General features: G+C 30.7%; 2 protein-coding genes across 3 annotated transcripts; one reads left to right on the forward strand and one right to left on the reverse strand.

Moving 5' to 3' along the window:
• The first annotated feature begins 307 nt into the window (after positions 1-307).
• On the forward strand, positions 308-5,892 carry LOC134685337 (stabilizer of axonemal microtubules 3-like). Its single transcript, XM_063545020.1, has 6 exons — positions 308-612; positions 1,698-1,886; positions 2,503-2,679; positions 3,202-3,422; positions 4,167-4,384; positions 5,023-5,892. Exons 1-6 carry the CDS (start codon positions 502-504, stop codon positions 5,109-5,111), a joined length of 1,005 nt encoding a protein of 334 aa, XP_063401090.1. The 5' UTR covers positions 308-501; the 3' UTR covers positions 5,112-5,892.
• Positions 5,893-8,328: 2,436 nt separating this feature from the next.
• On the reverse strand, positions 8,329-19,204 carry LOC134685336 (uncharacterized). Of its 2 annotated transcripts, none has more exons than XM_063545018.1 (7): positions 19,078-19,204; positions 15,982-16,723; positions 15,469-15,574; positions 11,868-12,043; positions 10,140-10,292; positions 9,533-9,661; positions 8,329-8,808 (listed from the first exon to the last, which is right to left on the reverse strand). In XM_063545018.1, exons 2-7 carry the CDS (start codon positions 16,704-16,706, stop codon positions 8,697-8,699), a joined length of 1,401 nt encoding a protein of 466 aa, XP_063401088.1. In that variant the 5' UTR covers positions 16,707-16,723; positions 19,078-19,204; the 3' UTR covers positions 8,329-8,696. The 2 variants fall into 2 exon arrangements, with proteins under 2 accessions (XP_063401088.1, XP_063401089.1); XM_063545019.1 differs by lacking the exon at positions 19,078-19,204 and adding an exon at positions 18,835-18,935.
• Between the last annotated feature and the right edge of the window lie 430 nt (positions 19,205-19,634).

Genomic DNA, 19,634 nt, shown 5'->3' on the forward strand with positions numbered 1-19,634 from the left:
TTTTTTAATATACTGCCATGACTGAGTTGGCCGAGGCTGAACACTGTTCAATGACAGTCGGAAATTTTCTAGATACAGTACCGTGACAAATCCTTGAAAATTATAGGTTCGCAAGTTGGATCGGAAATAAAAGTTGTATATTTTTCAGAAACAAATCATCTTTTTTTTAATATAGTTTATGAAAACTAATTTAATAAAACAATCTCCTATTGAACTAATTTAATAAAACAATTTCCTATTGTCCAAACTCATTTTCAAATAATTTCCCGCGTAAAAGTTAATTCGCCACGAGTATTGTCCCTTGCTTTAACCATACTCACTTCCTTTTGGTTCACATGGCGACAGGTACACAGTAGAGAAGAACGGAAGGAATCTCAAACAATTAAAGGGAATAACAACGATAAATGGACGACTAAAGACATCAAACAAACATTATAATAGTCTGTTTACGAAGTTAAAACTGTTAAACGATCTGTTTTATTGCCATAATCCAACATAAATATGAGTTTTAAGGAGATTAAATATGAGCCTCGTCAAGATTGGCAACAAACCTCGACTGGTGTCGGACATCATCACAGACCTGGTTATTATTTCCCTGATTCAGAATTCCAGGTATACTGTCACCATAATTAATACTCAAGAGTATTGTTGAATATATAAAATTTTGAACTGACATGGAAGAGATTGATTGGTTGTTGTTTGGCCCCTCATTAAGTTGAGTCCAGGGGATCCAAAAATATAACCTAGGTTTAGGTTAGAGTTTGTAAAAATGAATATTGGGTTGGTTCCCTAAAATTATAATCTATATTGGGCATGTAGAACTCTAAATAGGCTTTTTTACACGGTGAAGAAAGCTGAGCCGTTCTCATGCCGTATGGGCAGTGGTCCTGTAATGCGGTCTTCAATGCCTCTACTACAGAATCAGCATGCATTATCTTATCTCAATTATCTGTCAGCTGTTTCATATTGATGTTGTTTATACAGAGAATAAGTGTTTATATTGTGGCCTATTTATAAAATGTAAAAGGATGTTATTACTTGATCGATCAGGTGGCAACTATGTACATTGTATGACGCACATTCGAGACGAGAACTACATGTAATATGCATACTCTTCTAATTAAAGCTTAGCTTTCTGCAAAAAAACTGCTGACGTCACTAACAATCTTCATGTGACATGGTCAATGTAGCTACGCAGTTCATTCATAAAACTGAAATCAGAAATTCATCTTGTTTTAAAAAAATCCCTTTAAATAAATCAATTGGTACATTTTGTATAAAAATGTATAAGTCGACAATTCATATTGAGAGCTTGAAACTTGAGCACTCATTGGAAAATCCTCTAAATAAGTTTTTTGGCAATATGAAATGAAAACATATAAATTACAAACTGATCTACTTCAGATATCAATACATGTGTGTACTGACTTTGGATCAGTGTTATATTATAAGAACAGCCTGTGCACCCCACTATTTTCAAATGTGTCTCATACTTTTTTTATAATCATGCACACGTACAGTTTAATACATTTAAAATTAAACATGCATGTATTTTCATGATCATTAACAAAATTACAGTGAGGTGTATTTAGGAAGCATTCATTAGCATACACCTTATTGCTGTTTGTTGAAAAGATATCTTTATGCTATTTTAAAATATTATAATTTACTTCATTAAAATTCTTTTTTAATTTCAGACATTAATAAGAGAACCACTTCCTCCTCCACTTGCCAAACAGGATGAAGTTACTCGAGATCAACATTTTGAGACCACCACTGGAAAAGCTCATAATAACAAATATCCATATGGACCATTTCATAATACTGTCCATACTAAAGCTCCAGGTCATTGGAAAGTCAACTATATTAAAGATTTAGCAGAAAAGGTAAAGTCTTTTGGGCTAGGATTATTAGTATTGAAGGATAGAACTTTATGTATGTATATCCAAGAAAACATGTTATGTTGGGACATACATTTATCGGTAATTCATATATATTTTTCCTTTGATCTTACTGCCTAATATTTTTGAGTATCAACGACTTCAACGTACTGGCTATATCACTGAAAATATTAGACAATACATTGTGTGACGTCATAATTACTGATAAACAGAATAATAGGTAGTTTCGATTTTGATACTGCCTATATCATGTGGAACATCTAGACAACTACATGTACCTATTATTCTACATGTATCTGAGGCCTCTCAGTCAATATAACACAATATTCTGAGGTATGCATATGAAGCTATGTTTAGAAACAACAAATATTGGTATAAATTGTCAGTGTTAAAATTTTAACTGAAATATACTTGGGACGTTTAAATATTTTTGATGTTGATTACAATCATACAGATTGTAATCAACAAGATACAATGTTGAAGATTCATCAATGAGACTATAACACAATGGAATCATGTACCCTATATTTGAAAGTCCACATACATTTTGTTACATTTTATTTACTTTCTGTTGTTGATTAAACTGACTTTGTCATTTTAGTTGGATAAAGGAGGTTGGAGGAAACCTCTGTCTGCTGGCAATCAGATGTCCGAGACTAAAGAGGAATATAGAAATAAAGCAGGAGTAAGACAAAAATACCATTTTGATGATGCAGCTGGTCTAAACATCCCACAGACATACAATCAGTGGGATCACCATGTGGAAGGACCTTCGAAGGTAAATTCTGACTTACAATTATATATGAGAATGAAAATAGATGTTCATACATTTTTATAAGAGGAAAATATGAATTGCAAATACATTCAAGAACTGAAACGTAAAAGTTTCAAATAAAGAGACAACCTGAACAAAAAGCAGAAAATAGTATACTAACTGTTTAGTTGCACAATGCTTTTTCCTTAATTTTATGATGAGAGTGGTAAATGTTTAAGTTTAAAAAGTATATGAACCTTCAAAAATAAGGATGATGGATGTTTGAAGTCCAGTGACAAGTTAAAAATGCAAAGTCCAGTGGCAATCTTTGAGTGAACATGATTTGTGCTTTTAAAAATCTAAACTACAGAGTAATACAGACAAAGGACATCGACATACATATACATATGATATACAAATAAGCATGTATTTATACTTAAACCATTATCAAGTTTTACTATAAGATGAAACATGTACTAGCTTTGAATGTTGATCCAATTTACATGATATCTCCTTTTAAATTAAAATATATTCTTTTACCAATAGTATGGTCAAGGATCAACCCAGAATCCAAAAATCCAGGCCAAACCATTCTATGTGAGGGACCAGGGTGTGCTAACACTAATGGACCCTTACCTCACAACAACACAAAAAGACCACAGATCATTTAAACCAGATGAATTGAAAAAATATCCCAAGAAAGATGTAGCAACTTACTGGGACTGTGAGGAGTATCCAAAAGCATGGGGACATGGAAATAAAAACAAGTAAGATATCTGAAGGTAGATTAAACTCGCAGCGGTATATAACAGGCGTCATTAACAATGCTTAAGCAGTTTATTTATAATGCTTCCTTAAATATTAACCAGGAACTGAGTCTTTTATTATTACCAATGACTGTCATTCTGTCCTTCCTTTAAAAGTTAATTTGCATTTTTGGATTATCTATCTTGCACATCCTATTACTGGTATCTTGCACAATGCATTTAGAGATAATTGATTTGTAGGTCACATGGGAGACAACTCTTCAATTCCTTATTGAAAATTTCTTCAATCATTATTTATAGAATAACTAATCGAAGTATTCAAATAGAGAAAAATATTCAACGAGTGACCGAACAACACATTAATTCACAAATGCACTACCCGCATGAGTTAATTATCAGTGTTGTTCTGTCACGAGTTGAATATTTTCGATATTTGAATTCTTTAATTTGTTATTCTTTTTATTACATTGGCAAATGGCTTTTTTTAAAGAAATTAATGTAAAACATGTAAGGAACTATATATTTTTTCTACGCATTCACAATTTGTTTTGATCCGCAGTTCTCAATGTCTTTGCAACACCTTATTGTTGTATGACGTCAGAGAGTGAAATAATCACGTTTATTTCACATGTAAAATTATTGTTTTTTTTATCTAACTGGGAAATCAATGTAATTCATTGCAACCAATGTAATAATATAATTTATAATGTTATGTTTTATTTATAAATTTACATCATATTTCAGTCCAGTACCAAAGGATAATGTACGTAGAGAACAGTTACCTATGATTGATCCCACATGGTTCAAATCAAGGACAAAAATACCTCGCCAGCCTAAATCTTTACTGCCTGTGCCACATGGAGGTCTTAAATCACTGTACACAGAATCTTTTATCCAACCAACAGATGTTAAAGCTAAAGAAAACTTCTATTGTCCTGTTGATACTCCATGGGTCCTACCACGTAAGTTTTATTACATTATTGAAATTGCATGTTTTTTATCATTCTCAATAAAATCTGGCCACCATGAAATAGCCGAGCACTGAGTGAAAGAGGAATATATCAATAAAACACAAACTTTCTATCAATCAGTTTAACTTGAATATGTTCTGTTCATGAAGTTTATGAATGGCTCTGACATTTGAAGAAGTACCGACATCCTGTTGAAATATAAACTGATGTAATATTTGCAGGATATTAAGCAGTTAACCTGTACAATAGGGTTATAAATGCTTTGATGATAGTCTAAAGATTTTATAATTTTGAACAAGTAATTGATTCAGTGTAATACATTTGCATTCAATGTCTTTATTATATGTCTTCATAGTTTTGAAAAGTTAAAAAGGTTGTTATGGAGTACATATTTTTGTACCTGGTATCTATGAATTCCTGTATTATAAACAAAAATTTAACAGCATCATGTTACAAAGCATTCAACTTATTTTGTTATATAGATCTGTACTTGATTTTGAATTTTTTTTTAGTGTGAAAGTAAATAAGAGTACTCCATTTATCATGTCCTGGTTGGTGTCATAATAAACAGCATTGAAAATATTTCTGTCCTGAATATTTTTTTTCAAATGAAATTTTTCTATTTATAGCACCAGGAACTAAATCTGTGATGACAGCACCCAAAATGTACAACACAGAATACCAAAATGTTGGCAGTGGAAATCCCATTACTGTGTAAAGAAGCCAATTGACAATAAACAGTTATACTAAAGATTTGATTTGTTTGAAAAAGTCAAATCATGATTAATTTCAATCATGGATTAAAATGACCTGATTAAATCATTAAGTGCAATCAATGTGTATATCAGGCTATATTTGAAAAAAAAGAAAATGTTTGCCATAGCCTAAGTGGCCATTGAACTAATCAACTATTATACAAATTAATCATAAAATAACGAAAACAGATTGAAAGAAAGTAAATCAAGAATCTTTTTTATCAGTATTTATATTTTTAGTTTTCAGTTTTTGTTAGGCTATGGCAACCAAATTATAGTTTATTTTGGCATGTATAATCATGTATATGAATCAGAAAACAATCTACGGTTTAATCGTGTTAACAACTCTAAATTTAGTTTACTATTAAGCAAGACTATCTTGAACACTTTCTAGTTTGTTTATTTTTTTCAAGCAAGCATCCTGTGATATATTTGCTTTTTAAGAATTTTATATATATATATTGTTGTCTTTTAATTTCATTGTTTTATAAACATCTTACAGAAACTTGTATTTTTTACATCATATTTTGAACAGTTTTAATTCTATCAATATCACATTTTAGAGCAACATATTGCCTTATTTCAGCTGATGTGTTGTGAAGTTTTTAGATAATTCTATAGAAAGACAGTTTATTTATCTGTCTTTGTCATTTCATGTTTTACTTCTTGTATCATTGTATAAACTGTTTTTAACTCGAAACAAATTAAAATATTTGTGAAGAAATAAAGAAAAATAAAATATTATTGATTTTGTTGGTCATTAGTATAATAAAATGTAAAATGAACAGAGATATTTGGTTCACTAGACATGCTAGAAGTCCTAGTGTGTGGTTATTTACTTATGGTAGATATTTATTTTATTCCCTTTTGACCATTGCTGGAATTTAATGCAACCTGTACAGTGTACCTGTATTTTTCAATGCACAGAAGAAGATATATTGCCGCTGAACAAATAATTTAACAAAAGAAGGATGCTAATAGGCTATCTTGAAATTTTAGAATATATCAATTTTTTAGTGTGAGCCGTTGATATGCATACCTGCCAACTTTTCATAATGCCCATGGGGGTGTTGCGTGCAAGATGGCTCTTATAGTCTAAAGAAACCTTCAAGGGGTCCTTCAAATGTATTTTTATGTTGTTTTTTTTTTTCGCCTCTTCATACTTTTAAAAGCCTAAAGCCATTGTAAGATTAACTGTTTTGTTAAAAATTGTAGAAAAAATTGCTCTTTCAAAATTCCCATCTGTGAGCTTCCATGGCGGAAATCCCCCGCAAATAGTGACAGTTGACAGGTATGGATATGATTTATTATGCATGTTATGACACTGGAACCAAAACTCAAATATTTAAAAAAAAAAAACAGTGATGTAAACAGAAAATTAAGAAAAAATAATCTAAACAGCATATGTCTGAAAGATTTTAAAATGAAACCAATAAATGTCCTGAGAATACATTTTCTGCTGAGGTGAACCCAAAAAACCTTAAATCTGACAGTTAAAATCCCATTGCTCTGGTTTGACAAATTGGATTTTTATCAAACATGAGTCACTTTTATCCATTATGAAAATCGAAAAGAAGTATTTAGTATATGATCTATACATTTGAATTAGTCTACAACATCTTAAATTTAATGATTAAAAGTTCAATAACTCTAGAAAATTTTCAAAATCAAATGGGAGATTACTTTATACAATCTCAACAACAGCATACACAATAAATTTCATGTACATTCAGGACAATATTGAGCATAAATAACAACATATACTCTTATTTTAAAAAAGAAAAGGTCTGTGAAATCAACAAATAAGTATGACTGCTGCTAAAAAAAGGAAGCAAAATCTTTAAAAAATACCACCTTTTTTATCTGCCATTATTCAATATCAAATCAACAATTAACATATCCTAACTAGAGGCTCTAAAGAGCCTGTGTCGCTCACCTTGGTCTATGTTAGTATTAAACATTGTACACAGATGGATTCATGACAAAATTGTGTTTTGGTGATGGTGATGTGTTTGTAGATCTTACTTTACTAAACATTTTTGCTGCTTACAATTATCTCTATCTATAACAGTAGTTTCTGTGGAAAATGTTAGTGAAAATTTACAAATTTTGTGAAAATTATTAAAAATTGACTATGAAGGGCAATAACTCCTTAGGGGGTCAATTGACTATTTGGTCATGTTGACTTATTTTTAGTTTTTACTTTGCTGTACATTATTGCTGTTTACAGTTTATACCTATCTATAATAATATTCAAGATAATAACAAAAAAACAGCAAAATTTCCTCAAAATTACCAATTCAGGGGCAGCAACCTAACAACCAATGATCCAATTCATCTGAAAATTCCAGGGCAGATAGATCTTGACCTGATCAACAATTTTACTTCCTGTCAAATTTGCTCTTAATGCTTTGGTTTTTGAGTTATAAGCCAAAAACTGCATTTTACCCTTATGTTCTATTTTTAGACGTGGCAGCCATCTTGGTTGGTTGGCCGGGTCACAGGACACAATTTTTAAACTAGATACCCCAATGATGATTGTGGCCAAGTTTCAATTAATTTGACCCAGTAGTTTCAGAGGAGAAGATTTTTTTAAAAGATTACTTAAGATTTACGAAAAATGGTTAAAAATTGACTAAAAAGGGCAATAACTCCTTAAGTGGTCAATTGACCATTTTGGTCATGTGACTTATTTGTAGATCTTACTTTGCTGAACATTATTGCTGTTTACAGTTTATCTCTATCTATAATAATATTCAAGATAATAATCAAAAACAACAAAATTTCCTTAAAATTACCAATTCAGGGGCAGCAACCTAACAACGGAATGTCAGATTCATCTGAAAATTTCAGGGCAGATACATCTTAACCTGATAAACAATTTTACCCCATGTCAGATTTGCTCTAAATGCTTTGGTCTTTGAGTTATAAGTCAAAAACTGTATTTTACCCCTATGTTCTATTTTTAGCCATGGCGGCCATCTTGGTTGGTTGGCGGGGTCACCGGACACAATTTTAAACTAGATACCCCAATGATGATTGTGGCCAAGTTTGGTTGAATTTGGCCCAGTAGTTTCAGAGGAGAGGATTTTTGTAAAAGTTAACGCAGGACGACGACGGACGACGGACGCAAAGTGATGAGAAAAGCTCACTTGGCCCTTTGGGCCAGGTGAGCTAAAAAAGGAGTGAGTGAGTCTTCACAAAAACATGGTGAAACCAAGGTTTGTTTAATACATTTAAACAAATATAATACAAAAGCAATTCTAAAATAGTAGTTTTATTGCCATATAATCGAAATTTCAATTGTCAAAGTAATGGAATAATTTTCAGTTTTAAAGCATTAATTTGTTGGCAAGTATATATATAAGTATAACTTTATTTTTGACTCAAATCTACAATCAATGGCAGCAACTTTCAACTACAGTAATATTTTTCACTTAATATATTATTAAATATATGAGAGAGAATTATGGATGACCCCATGATAAGAATTCCTATCACAAATCTATATCACAACTTTTTCTTTCATCAAACATGTTACAGTACATTCATATAAATCTCTTTTTTCTAAGAGTCAATATCCAATCATTCATAAACAACTTTAAATCTTCTGATGCTTCAGGAACATTGTCTTTATTTTCATCTATGTAATTCTTTAACCTTGAAAGAGAAATTTGCAACTGGTTAATCCTATATTGTATGTAGGGCATAAAAAGTTCAACAATTAAAATTGTAAAGGACTTCTAATGATTTAATTTTAAAATCAATGTAATGGGCTGAAAATAGGTTTCTGCCCAAAAGTTTAATACACAAAGTATTTAGCAGATACTGTCTTTTGTGTATAGACCTTATCATTTGACTTCCAGGCAATTTATGTTCATAGTTTGGCCAATTTTATTGATACTTTTATGAAGAGAAGTCCTAATAGTTATATATTGTTAAAGATTTAAATTTCATTTATTTTTCTACTTGCAAGAGTCATGAAAATAATCTCTAGAAGAAAATAGTTGGTTAATACCATATTCTGTTGCCAAAGAAAACACATTGTGATTGTTTTCTTAACTCTTAAAAAAAAGTACTTTCAAGTAGTACATAACACTACAGGGAGGCAACTCTGTAAAAATCAGCTAAACATTTTATTCACACTATTTTTTTTATGAAATATTTAGCTTATTAATTATCAAAATTAGTGTTTGTCAAAATGCTATATATCCAATGAAAGTTTTCCAATAAAGTGTGCGGTTCAAGCTTTTTGAAATTTTTATATTTTTGTCAAAGGGACAAAGGAAACATTTTGTCTTAAGTTTTAAGAAAATTAAACCATCCAAATTAATTTTTGGGTGAGGTGTTTGGTACCAACTTTAATTACTTAAAATAAAATTACCTATTAATTTCATCCAGAACAAATTGTATTTGTGGTTTATTTTCCATTGACTTCAGTGACATTAATAGATTCCTCTCTGGAGATTCCTTAAGTCTGAACACTTGAAGATCTTCTTTGTCAACAACATTCCTAAAAATAATAAGATAGGAAAGTATTTCAGATCTTCATCAGGCAAGTTACATATGCATGTATAATACAATTACTACAAACCCCCAAACAACACTATTTCTTTACAAATCCAGATATTCTGAAGATTACCTTTTTTGAAAACTCAATTTTAAAAATAATTTAAACAGGTATTTAAAAAAATTAATACAGAAGCGATAATGAAGGCAACTGAATCTTCTAACCTACATTTAGGTAACCTTGGAAATATAGGAAACTTGCCTCTTAATAAAGATGACCTTTGAATTCAGGTTCAAAATGACTATAGGTATCACTATAGCTTGCCAAGACAGTGACCTGACAAGAAATGTTTGGTTTAAAGGAGGCGACCATTATAGGAGGTTTTGTATAAGGGGACTTACCGTATTTTAAGAATAAAAGCGGTTTTAAATTTAAATTGTAAAAGAATGATGTCTACAATGAAATGAAGCTGTATACATACTTTGCATTCTGTAAGAGACGAATAATTATGTATCCCAATTTTGATTCTCTTTCTGTCATCTGAAGATCATATGGTTTATCTTTAGTCCATTTCTCAAACAATTTTAGTCCTTTATTTCCTAAAGCATCTCTTAAATATTTATCTAGACATAAACTGAAACAAAAAGTCCAATAGAAACAATTTGTTATACATATATCAAAAACAAAGTGAAATAGATATGCAAATAAAAAGCATCATACATCGACTTTATAAATCTTTACATCAGTGAAAACAATTTCTATAAAATTAATTGTACAATCATTGAACAATATACATAATATAGGCATTATGAACTGCTGATAAACTACAACAGCCTAAAATGAAGGCCTACTATAGTATACAAAATGGTACAGGTTTTGTGTTTTGTTGAATGATGTATGGTGATCATTGGTTGTTTACATGTCTCATTTGCAACATAACCACATCCCTTTTTTAAATCCTTTTTTACAGAGATATCTTCTTGTTACATGTACATTACATTTAACATGTTAAATATTTTTTGTTTGATTTTATTTAGAAATAATTGCAAAATCCTATATACATGTATGTAACATTTGTTGTCATTTCTTTCCAGCTCTAAGAATTTTGTAATATAGAATTGCATTAAAATTGTCATTCTTGAAAAACTCTCCAATGTCACAAAATTTCTTTTTTGTTACTTTCAATCAGGCTGTTGGATTACTCGTTGGGATAATTTCACCTATTGTTGTGTCAGGGTCTTTTATAGCATACTTAACTGTATGGGTAATATTTGGGTATGTCTTTGTTGAAGGCTGTTAATTTACTTATAGATGAATACATAGACAATAATAGTGCATTGACTTGACATATCATCGATATAAGGATGAGGCTTAGAAACGGGGAAAGTCGAGGCTTTGCTATTTTTCCGTTTTGGGCCGAATCCTTATATCGTTGATATATCAAGTCAATGCACTATTATTGTCTTTATTATAAAATCTAAAAAAAAAAAACATTTTCAATTGTTGTCTAGAATGTGTTAATGTTATTATTTGATTTTAATATGGGGAAACTCCCCCTTTTAAGAAAGGGCATCATATCATGCTGGTCGAGAAATATATTGTAACACAATGAAATGTACATTTAATTTACCCGTTGAAACCCACAATCTATGGTGAACAAATTTGTTTAAGAAACTAAAATATCAACAATAAGCATAAAACATAATGATTCATAGTTTGCAAAACAAAAATATTAACAAGTGAAATAAGGTTTTTTCTAAAAATTGCAAAAGAAATAAGTTTGAGTCATTGTATACATTTGAAACAAGAACAGGTTGAATAGGTTGTATGAATAATTAATTATAATTTCAGCAATTTCTATTTAAATATTCATGAGGAAAGTGATATTAGGTCGGTAACTGTATATGACATAACAATATATGGTAAACGCATTTTGATTGCTCAAATAGAACGAGTGCAGTATAAATACCGTCATTTGGTTCTTGTCCATATGTAGGCAATCATACTTCTACCCCTTATTTTTATAAGGATATATGAAGTATAATTTGAAGGCTCTAAAATCCTTTGGCAGTGAGACCAAACCATAGATTTGAAAATCTACACATTTAAGAAATCATTCAAGAACTAATTTTCAAGATGTTTTTATGGCACACTCAATGTTTTATTGTCAATATATCTCCCTGGAACTAAGAAACTGTTGCATACATACCTGTTTAAAAATAAATTCCTTTTGGATAAAAGTTGTTTGAATGAGTCAGAAGAAGCTATGTATGATGATTCTTGTAAAAATAAAGTCTCTACACATCTATGGTCTCCTGCTAATAGTAACTCTCCATATCTGTAAACTTCATGTACTGTATAGTCTAAAGCCTCTCTCTCACTACTCTGTAAAAGAATAAATAAAAAATATTAAAGTCATATGAAACCAGTGATTGGTGAAAAATAATGTTTATCCAATTTTTGTACCAATGCATGTATATATCATAAACTTAGTCCTCTGTGCATGATTTTATCATTTTTTATGCAAATATATCGTAAAATCGTCAATTTTTTTTCTCTCTGTCTGTTATGATTTAACAAATACGGCTGCTCATTAAATGCTGTGTTTTGAAGCTGAAGTTTACCGATTGTCATATTATAGTTAACACATAACAAAAAGCATGGGTTTTGAGCACGTGTTTAACATGTACAATCAAATCAGATAATTGTTTATTTTAATGACAGATTCATGCATATTGCGATCACTGGATTTTTAAGAGGAGGTTTACGCTCTGGTCACTTTGCATACGGAAAAAATGTTGGCGAATAAATAAATGCTTCCTGGAAGCAAGCAATTAAAAATAAGTAAACTTTTTCTAAATGTGGACAAATTAAAGAACTTTCCTCAGAAAAAAGCATATGTACATAAGTTGTATAATGAAAACTATCCATTTAGTTAAATGTGCATAATTTTTTCTAATTTGAGATTTCTTATGACTTTAAGGAGGCTCACTGGTATAAGATTTTCAGAAAAAAATTAAACATTTATTTTTCATTACAAATTTTATTAATAACCTTTAGCAGTTGTTACTTTATAATATGGTAAAAAAATAATTCCAAACCAGATGCTCCTCAGGGCACAGCTTTATACGACCACAGAGGTCGAACACTGAATGGTTGGGGCTAGTATGGACACAACATTCGAACTGGATACAGCTCTGAATTTGGATTGCAATTAAATAGTTGACACAGCATAGGTTTCTGACACAGAATGAATGTGGTCTAATGAACTTAAAAATATGTTTTTTGCTTTTGAGCAATTCACTATGCTGTTGAATATTAATCCTTTAATATTTGAAGAAATTTTCTTTTTCATTTCTGAAATCTGAAATAAGAAAAATTGAACCCCAACAAATTTTTTTCACCTCCCCCTTTCTCTTATTTCAAAAATGATCTCAATTCAAATTTTTAATAGAGTTTTCAACAATAACTACTCATTTAAATACAATGTACATCATTACATATAAAATGTCATACAGTCATGATTTAAGTTGATTTAACTACTATTCTGGACAGAGAAAGATAACTCCAATGCAACATTTTATATTGGCAAATTTCCAATGAAGTTCATTAAACTAAAGTTTTTGGCAAATTTCCTATGGAATTTATTAATAATAAAGATTTTGGCAAATTTCCAATATACAAAATTATTTAAGAGCAGTTTAGGTGAGATATTTAAATGAGTTTCAATAACCAATCTTACACTGCTTTTAAATTATGTTTTGTACGTAAGTAATTGTCCATTAACCTGGAAACTCTTCCCCCCCCCCCCGCCTTTTTGCACCAAATTCCTTAATGGTTTGAGCCATAACTCCCAAAAGACAACTCTCACCATCCCTTTGTGGTATTCCAATATCCAAAATCTAAATACATTGTTAGATTCATCATATCAAAGAACCCCAAGAATTAAATTTTTGTTAAAATCAAATTTTGGACCCTTTGGACCTTAATGTAGACCCATTTGTAAACAGGACCAAAAATTAGGAATCTAAATACACAGTTAGATTCGGTGTATCAAAGAACCACAATAGTTCAATTTTTGATGAAATCAAACAAAGTTTAATTTTGGCCCCTTTTGGCCCCTAATTCGTTGGGACCAAAACTCCCAAAATCAATCCAAACCTTCTTATTGTGCTTATTGTGGTCTGACATAAACCTTGTGTTAAAATTTCATAGATTTCTATTAACTTATAGTAAAGTTATTGTGCAAACTCCAAGAAAAATGCTTATTTTGGGACCTGCTTTTGGCCCCTTATTCCTAAACTATTGGGACTTTAACTCCCAAAATCAATCCCAACCTTCCTTTTGTGGTCATAGACCTTATGTTCAAATTTCATAGATTTCTGTTTACTTATACTAAAGTTATTGTGCGAAAACCAAGAAAAAAGCTTATTTGGGCCCTTTTTGTCCACTTATTCCTAAACTGTTGGGACCAAAACATCCAAAACAATCCCAAACTTCCTTTTATGGTCATAAACCTTGTGTTTAAATTTTATAGATTTCTATTTACATTTACTAAAGTTAGAGTGTGAAAACCTAATGTCTACAGACGACGACAACACCAACGTCATGAACCAATAAACGACCAAATTTTTTTTGATTTTTGCGGTCGTATAAAGATCAATTTGTGTTGGCCTAAGATGACTTTTAAAATGTAGATATCATTGAAAAATCTCCAAATTATCTCCCTTTGGTGCAAAAATGCCATTTTTTGGCATTACAATTGAAATATCTTTTTTAACTCATCTGTGACTTATATTTTTTGTTGTTGTTTTCAAAATAAGCTGTACATGAACTAAATAATTGTAAAATTTAAGCGATTTCTATGATTTAGTTCTTTTTTTATTTCGATATTACCACTATTTCTCCTATTAGCATGATTAGTTCAACAGTAAAAAAAGGCATAAACAAAAATGTATGCCTTTTTTTTCGAATGCAGATTGTGAGCGTAAATGGACGGTGACCCCATTTTTTTGTTTCATTTTTCTATTAAGTATAAGATAATGTTCATTTATATTCCTTGCCCTATGTGCCACTAGGCATAGCAAGGACTAAGTCAGTAAGTAAGTGATGTTCATTTATAGAAAAATAAAGCAAAATCCTATACTAAATAAAAAATTTGACTTTGACCCGCCAGCCCCCTTAACAAGTAACATTGTTCGCTAATAAATAGAAAAGTGATGCATACTGTACATCATTAACATTGTACAGATATCTTCAGTTTGAATATTTTTGAGTTATTTATTATTACATTGACATCCCTGTACAGTAAAAAAATATGATGCCAAAATATTTTCTTAGCTTAAAAATGAAAGCCATGTTAAGCATACTAACATTTAGCATTTTCAGTACTTGCATCTCATGAACATGTATTATATATGTTTAAATTCTGCTTTTAAAATTAAGGATTAACATATTAGAGGTTCTATTTTAATGTTTCAAGATGGTATAAAATTTTAACAACAAAAACGAAGATATATATTCTCGATTTTATAGTATAATTGTCTATGTGAAAAATATCCACAAGAGATCTATTGTCTTAGACTCGTAGTAGTTAGCAACTATAGGTTACTGTTTAGCTGTTTATATCTTCTGATAAGATATCTATAACCATTAAAGGAAAAGCCTTTTTTTTTTAATCTAGTATACTAAAAATGAATCCAGTACAATCAGTGTTTTTAAAATGTATTTTATACAGTAAAGAAGTTGTAACTTAACTAAAGAATTTATGACACAATGCTGCAATAGTTGACACTACTATTCATCAGTACCTTAACAGTTTGAGGAGGTTGTTTATCAAACCCCAGTAATGACTTTGTATCAGCTTGGTATATAACAAACATGTCCATATCACTTTTCTGTGTATCTAAGTTGTACCTTCAAAGTATAACATTGTCATGATTGTATGGTTTCATCATGTAGAATCAATATAAAAATGATAATAATTATCAAAACCCCTAATGGACAACAAATTTTGACCAGAGTACAATGGAGTAGAAAGATTTTTTGTCTGAAAAAAAAGTTTAACATATCATATTTGTTTTCATTTTATGTTTTGTGTTCTTTAAGTCTATGTGGATAGGTTTCTTTTTTTGGGTCAGGTATCAATTTGAACAGACATGCCTTGCTTTAGTCTATTTACACTTTCGGAAGATCACTGCCTGGTAAAAAACAGTCATAATGGTCATATCCCCTTACATGGCCAGTGCCATGAATTATTTATTAAATATTTTATCCAATTAGCATGATTACATGTAGCTTGAATCAAATGTCTGAAAATTTACCTCTGACTTCCAAAGGGACATGCCAATAAAACTGTTCCTAATTCATTCTCAACCTTCTTAACCAACTGTGACCAATTTTCCATAAAGTTTTCAATATTACTTGCAGGTTTCATGAAGGGTGGTGGGAGTCTGCTTTCATGTAGTTTTACTTTTTCTTCCTGTTTTATTCTTAACTTTTTATAATATTCCTCCATTTGTTTACAAAGTTCTTGGCCAGTTTCCTTATCAATTTCATGCCAATTCCTGGCTTTATTTAGAGGTGTTTTGTCGATACAGTAAAAGCTTGCTGTTTTTTGGAATGGAAGACATTGTTCTCCAAATTGAGATGAATATTCGGTCATCCATTTCAAATTGAAGTAAAACCATGGTGATGGGTCATCATGGTCATCATCCTTTTTAGAATTATCAGTATTTAGCATTTCTTTATCGTCAGTGACATCATCTGATTTCTCCTCATCAAATTCTTTATCACTATTTGCATCCATCTTTGGTTCAGACTGCATCTCTACATATCCATGCCAACCATGGCAATTATTAACACTGAATATTATTATAACATTTGAAGTTAGAAATGCTGATGACAATATTTCTTTAGGCTGAATATGGGAGTTAACTCTGTCTCTACAGGCCCATCTGCTATTGTTAATACAAGTCTGTAGTGATTTTATATTTGCACACTTGGCAATAAAATATCTAGTTTTATCCTTTACTTCCATGACTTCCATCTTTCATCATCCATAAGCTAAATTAGAAAGAAAATAATACCAATACAGTGTTTTTTATGAGTCACATATACACAGGCATCAGTTTTTGACAACAATCAACTGTTGAACATGTTGAAAAATTTGTACTCACAACAAAACTTACAGCCTTATTTATCATGTTTATGTATAAAAATGAGCAAAAACCAAATAAGTAACACATATAAACAAATGACAACCACTGAATTACAGGCTCCAGGCTGACTTAACAAAATTGAAAATATGATGAAATTATAAATGAATAAATTTTTATTTTTATTTTATACCACTTTCATCCATATACATGTGTATTAAAAACAATATTGCAAAATAAATTTTATATACAGGTACATAAACATTATATAATATATTTTTTCCATTTTCCCACAAATAATCCTGTTCCTTCATACATGTCATTTATAAAAGCTTCAAACCTTTTTTTGTAGTAAATCTTGATTACAGAAACCAGAACATGCAGAATGGGAGTGTTGCTTATCATGCTCATAAGCAATTGACCTTCTGTACTTTATTCTAAGAGACTTTGTTATACTGTAATAGATGTGCCTTGATATGCCTAGATTAATTCCCCTTAATTTGGACAGATTAATTATTTAGTATTTAAATGTTTATTTTAAGTTAAATTTTATTTAAACATATGAAGATAAAAGTAAGGATTGTTAATTTTACAGTTTTAGTATATAACTTTTGATGTTTTTATAATGTTTGAGGAATATTCATTTGTTCAACTTTTCTTCAGTACGTACTTTTCTGTTAAAGTTACCCTGTTTAATGACAAGTTTAGAATTTTATTTGGAATTCAGTCGGAGATGGCCTTACACCGACCTCCAAATACTCGTCGGACTATATCAGTTCACTTGAGTTAAGAGTTAGCCACCACTTTGGTGCAATTTGCCAGAGTTAATCACCCCTTTTTGGAGCAAGTTTTACTAGAGTGGGGTGCGCATATTCGCCGGGGACACAATTTCGCCGTTTTACTATTTTGAAGTGTAAATACTACAAAAGATGGCTGAAATGGAAGAAATATGCTGGTGACTTAGATTTTTATAACAAATAATTTTTTATGGTTATTTTTTTAACTATGACAAAATTGCGGCACTTACCACAAAGGAATAAAAAAACGGTCAACAATTTTCCGACAATTTCCTAAATGAAAATCACGATTTCAAAGAAGTATTTTTTAGTAAATCTTTTACTGATTGCTCTAAATTTCAGTTCTGTACACCTTTTTAATGTCTGCTTTTGCCATCTATAATGAAGTTGATTTGAAAAATATTGTTTAAAGCTGCTGTAATTTGGGTTTAAATAGATATATAAAAACGGCGAATATGTGTCCCCCATTGACAAAACATCAGGCAATTTCAAACACCCTTTAATCTAACTTTTCAGATGATTATTTTCAAACAAACACGTTTTGAAGCTTAAGAATATTTTGCTTTTGAAGTTATCTTCATATAGAAATATCAGTATACTTAAAAAACATAAACTGTAGAAAACATGGAAAGATGTGGCGAAAATGAGCAACCCACTCTACCTTAAAAAACACAATGCAAAGCTAATTAACTTACTTTTAAGACTAACTCTGGGAACACTTTATTTTCATTTTACACTTTTCATTGGAAATACTACTCTATTTTTGAACTTCAATTAAGAAAGTTTTCAGACTCCTGTTTATATCCGACTAACATGCAATTATTGTACATTTATGAATAAATATAGTTTCATTTGATTTATTGTCTGTTGTTCAGCCATAATCTGATATCATAAATCATAATCTGATATCAGGTATCCCAATGGTCGAATAGGAATGAAGTACTGGCCACTGGACATCCCGGGAGGTGTCGTCACTAACCCCCTTCCTTACAATACAAGTGGTTTACAGGTTTTGTACATACATGTACTACATCAGCTGGTTTTTAGACATCATCATTTCATAATTTTAATACTTTAATTGTGTTATTTTTGTTATTAGCTTACTCTGGGAATGGTATATCTATATATATGTTCCTGGTTTACTCTCAAGAAGTTTAGCTAGCCTATACAATTAACACTATTGCCTTGATTTATTTAAACAAATCCAATTGAAAAGTCATACCTTGTTGTAGTCCTTATCTTGAAAGGCTATTTTATATGTTTTAATTTTGAAGGTATCTTCCAAGCATCCAGCATACCCACTGCCACTGGCACTTGTTCCGGTCACAGATTATATGCAGATTATAAAAAGGGGGGGTCAACTAGTACAAAAAATCACGGATACAAGTGAAGTACCTGCATTTAAAGTGTGAAATGTTATATACAAAAAGCAGATTTAAGGCACTCATTTACTTTTATTACTTACAAATGACAGCGATTTGATTATGTGGTGAAATAATTGGGAGTCTAGTATGTATAGGAGAAAGCAACAAGTATATCTACGGTCAATCTTCTCCTTTTCTGTATCTTCCTCCTGTACTCGAGGCGTACATCTAAAAATTAAAGCCACAATGTCCACATCGAAAAAATTAAACGAGAATTTATCTTATATCACTTTAATAGTAGGTTTGAAGCATTCAGGGTTTCTTCCATCCGAAATATAAAGCCGCTATATACATATCATAGTCAACGATGTCAGCCTGTCGCCACCTGTGTCTGGATCGCTTTCTGCGATTTGCGTCTTGTCGAAGGCGAGGCAAAATATATACCGACTTTCTTTATTTCCGAAGTGAACAACATTAGACGATATGGCAGATATTGGAATTTTATCGAAATAAATGTATAAACATTTAAAATAGATAAACAAAAGTCAAGATTTAAAACAGTTCAGTGTAAAACGAACCGCAGGTACAAGTTACCATTGACCTTATCATCTTCCATTTTAATGTTTCTGACAATCAATAAGGCAACAACTGTTACTTG

This window comes from Mytilus trossulus, chromosome 9 (assembly GCF_036588685.1).
Source record: "Mytilus trossulus isolate FHL-02 chromosome 9, PNRI_Mtr1.1.1.hap1, whole genome shotgun sequence".
Lineage (NCBI taxonomy): Eukaryota > Metazoa > Mollusca > Bivalvia > Mytilida > Mytilidae > Mytilus > Mytilus trossulus.

What these genes read in the sequence shown, in the direction of transcription:
- LOC134685337 (XM_063545020.1), top strand. Translation starts at nt 502, where the DNA reads ATGAGTTTTAAGGAGATTAAATATGAGCCTCGTCAAGATTGGCAACAA. An exon ending in TCCCTGATTCAGAATTCCAG is followed by an intron (nt 613 to 1,697) that starts GTATACTGTCAC and finishes TTTTAATTTCAG; the next exon opens with ACATTAATAAGAGAACCACT. An exon ending in TTAAAGATTTAGCAGAAAAG is followed by an intron (nt 1,887 to 2,502) that starts GTAAAGTCTTTT and finishes TTGTCATTTTAG; the next exon opens with TTGGATAAAGGAGGTTGGAG.
- LOC134685336 (XM_063545018.1), bottom strand. Translation starts at nt 16,706, where the DNA reads ATGGAAGTCATGGAAGTAAAGGATAAAACTAGATATTTTATTGCCAAG. An exon ending in AACCTCCTCAAACTGTTAAG is followed by an intron (nt 12,044 to 15,468) that starts GTACTGATGAAT and finishes ATTCTTTTACAG; the next exon opens with AGTAGTGAGAGAGAGGCTTT. An exon ending in AGGAATTTATTTTTAAACAG is followed by an intron (nt 10,293 to 11,867) that starts GTATGTATGCAA and finishes TTTTTGTTTCAG; the next exon opens with TTTATGTCTAGATAAATATT.